This window comes from Nestor notabilis, unplaced genomic scaffold, assembly GCF_000696875.1.
Source record: "Nestor notabilis isolate BGI_N333 unplaced genomic scaffold, ASM69687v1 scaffold16218, whole genome shotgun sequence".
Classification (NCBI taxonomy): domain Eukaryota; kingdom Metazoa; phylum Chordata; class Aves; order Psittaciformes; family Psittacidae; genus Nestor; species Nestor notabilis.
This window is the reverse complement of record NW_009940768.1, coordinates 10240-13558: the sequence shown is the minus strand read 5'-3', so window position 1 is coordinate 13558 and position 3319 is coordinate 10240. Positions and strand designations below refer to the sequence as shown.

At 40.4% G+C, this 3319-nt stretch overlaps 1 protein-coding gene across 2 annotated transcripts in view; it reads left to right on the top strand.

The window, feature by feature from the left end:
* Positions 1–1699: 1699 nt before the first annotated feature.
* The window catches only part of LOC104410388 (tRNA selenocysteine 1-associated protein 1-like), a 6892-nt gene continuing 5272 nt past the window's right edge, over positions 1700–3319 (top strand). Inside the window, exons 1-2 of one of the 2 annotated variants that reach the window (XM_010020536.1) lie at positions 1700–1776; positions 2956–3086. In XM_010020536.1, the coding sequence (XP_010018838.1) occupies positions 1765–1776; positions 2956–3086 (143 nt within the window). In that variant the 5' untranslated portion in view covers positions 1700–1764. Of the gene's footprint in view, positions 1777–2785; positions 2858–2955; positions 3087–3319 lie in introns of those variants that run through there. The other variant, XM_010020534.1, reaches the window with a different exon arrangement.

The window sequence follows — 3319 nt, the reverse complement described above, 5'->3', positions numbered from 1 at the left end:
CCATTACTGTGAGGGATATTAACGCCGAAGGGGGCGGCTCGCCCTCTGTTTGGGTGAGCGGTGTGAGCGCAGGCGATTTTATTCGCAAATGGCTTCATCTGCCTTTTTGGCAGTGCAAGCATAATGATAAAAGCGTGGAATAAAAGGGTTGGTGAAATGTGTGTGAAATCCAATTAAGGAGCTGTTTGAATTCTGGAGATTAAAGCTGCCCTATTGCTTAAATGAAAGCTAGCCGCGATTGCAGCTACAGTTAAGACAAGTGTAAAAAAAAATAAATTTAGTACGTGCTGTTTTAACTACTTCTTATATATTTTTGCCTTTTAGTGAAAAGATCAAGAGGCAACCTTCAAGATCTGACGGGGAAAGAGCACAAAACTGCAATTTTACATCGAAGTCCCTGATAACTGATTGAGAAACAGTTGCATCACTTGTCTTCTGATAGTCTTTTGCAATAAAACTGCTTTGTAGTGCGCGCCATCTTCTGCTAAATCCACACAAGTAAAGAGAGGTAAGTTAATAGTATTACACAGTTGTGAACTCGGTATTTCAATATTCAGAGCATGGAGGAGTTTATGGTTCCTTTTATCAAAAAGTAATGTTTGACTTAGAGGAACATCACTATGTGGATGTTTTTATTAATAATGACCTTCTTTGACAGAATGACGTTGCAGCTGATAATTCTTTGTAATGAGTACAGTTAGGCTTAGTAAGAGGGCACATGCTAACTTTACTAGTATATGCCTGTATTTAAGGGCTTGTTTGTACTTGACTGTTGGCTTCAGAAAGAGCACAGGGATGAAGTAACAACATGCATGGATGCTCTAATTATGACAGGGTTGTCCTGTGTCAGGTCAGTTTAATCCAGTTTCAGAGGTAATGGAGGTAAAATGAGAAGTGGTGAATGAACACCTATATGGAAGTAGATGCAAAATATTTTGCAAATGAAACATTCTGTACTGATTGATACTGGCTGGATGACTGGGGGGCGAAAGGCTTAGAGGCCATAGGACTCAACAAAGAGGTACATATGTCTTCAGGAAAGTGTATTCACTGTTCTAGTGATAGCAGTAAAAGGTCGTTGGTTGTTGCCAACTCAAGGGTAGTGAGTGAAATGGAAGAAGCAAAAGAGAAGATGTACCTGAGAAAATGTGTAGAGAAATATCATGTTTACCTGTACTGTGCCCTTCTGTATTATTTCTTTTGTTCTTTAGCATGTAGAAAATACCAGTGCTTGTTTTTAGCTGTGTAATTTGTGGTACAAGTAAAACAACTTTTAATTTGGGGAAGAAAACCACCTGAGGGGCCGTACAAAATGTATTGAAGGCTCTATCTCTGTTGCCTTGTTATAAAACTGTTTTAGAATGTGGATCTTCTGCATTACTTGTGTTATACGTAGGTATTTCAGAAATAAAGTTAAGATATAGGTGACTTAAGTTCTCTGATTTGCTCATGCATTTGCCAGTGGGAAAACTTTGTGGACTGTTGAATCTTAAGAAAGCGAGGATGACTTTTAATCATAATCCCATTGGTCATATATTCTCTTTATTGCCATTGCTGTAGCAGTGACATGCTAGAACTTGGAAATCTAAGTTCTGAATTAGTAATAGTAAAACTGTAAGGTGGGGTGAACATCTTTGAAAGTAATTTGTCTGAAGGCTTAGATTCTTTATCTGCTTGTTCCTCCCCCATGTTTTCCAGCTGAAGAAGCCGAAACTGAATTTGTGCAGCCGTATTCTTCGAGAAAGGCGGAAGACAGTTTGAGCCATGGCAAGCCAGGTAAGATCATTTGGTCAGAAATTCAGGCTTGCAGTGCCTAAATGGATTCCAGAACCATACTTGGAATTCCTAGTAAATGTAAAGCTGAAATAGCTAGCTTGCTCTGAGTTGGGCGTTCTTTCAGTCCTACTTTTTTTCTGGTAACATAATTGGTGGCTGTCCTTGGGACACTTAATTACATCAACTGAAGCAGGTTGGGGGCATAACATTAAGTTTTGCAGTTTGGATTACTTGAGCATGAGTTCTTCTGAAGGACTTTGCGTATAACACTCTCTATATAAGATACACATAGAGGTGTTTTAGTGGAAGAACATTAAAGCCTGCGTAAGTAAAAAAATGCTGTGAAACATGATTCTTATTTTTGGAAGTCTTTGTTCTTCAGAATCTTAAGCGAGGGAGGCAACCTGTGTTAATATGGCTGTTGTTTCCCTCGTCTTTTCTGCAGTTGCCCCACTTCCTTTTTAAGCCGTGGTTTTTGGGGTTTTGGTTTTTCTTCCTTTTTTTTCTTTTTTATTTTTTTATTTTATTTTTCAAGAGGTGCTTTTTATGCCTCTTCCTGGTCTTGCGTCTGGGTTTGAGTTTTCCCTCAGCCAAGCTAGTGCCTGTTCCAGGTCTGCTTTCTCCTTACATTCCATTAATTGGCCTCCTGTTGTTCCTGGCCTGGGATAGTGAGTCATAGCTGGTTAGTGAGGAAAGGCATCTCACATAAGAGAAGAATTCCTAGGTGAAGGGAGATAGGGACAGCTGAGACCTCTTCTAGAGTGATGATTTCCCTGCCTCTTCATCACTCAGACTGCTGCTGCTGCAGGGTTTTTTGGAGTCCTGGAGTTCAAGCGGAACACAGTCCAGTCCTGAAGCTAATTAACATTTAGGATTGGCCAACATCGAAGTGCAACCAGCTTTTTCCCTAATTCCAAGAGGAAGCGGTCGATCCTATAGCCAGCTTGACAAGTCAGGGGAATATGGCTGTTCATACAATCCTTTGGCTCTGTTATTTTTGCCAGGCGTTTTCCCCAGAGGCTGCTTTCCCTCATGGGAGGCGGAGGGAGAAATGGGACCCCAGGCTTCTTTCAAGGGCAAGGTGAATATGGGGAAATCACCTGTGGTGATGGGGAGTGGGAGGGAGGAATGTAAATGAGGCTAAATACTATAGAGGTGATTTTTTTTTTCTCTCAACAGGACTTGCTGGCGAAAAAGAGAGAATGTCTTCAGGCCTACAGCTGGTGGAGAACGCCACAGAAGAAACGGAAGAAAAAGAACAAAATAAAACCAGGAAGAATAGAGTTTGTTCCTAGTAGTACTGCAGCCAGGTAAAGAACTTTTGAAAGGAGAAGCTTTGACCCCTTATCTACTGAAATTAATAGTGACCACTGAATACCGCTACTTATTTTTAAAATCCTAAAATGGTACATCTTGTGCCTGTACACTTGAGTATTGCTTATGGAAATGCATTGCCAATAGAATAGCAAAATTATCTTGTAGTCTGCTTCTCCCATAATTGCTGAGAAGTGGTGGCAAAAATAGTTACAGCTTTATTGAATCA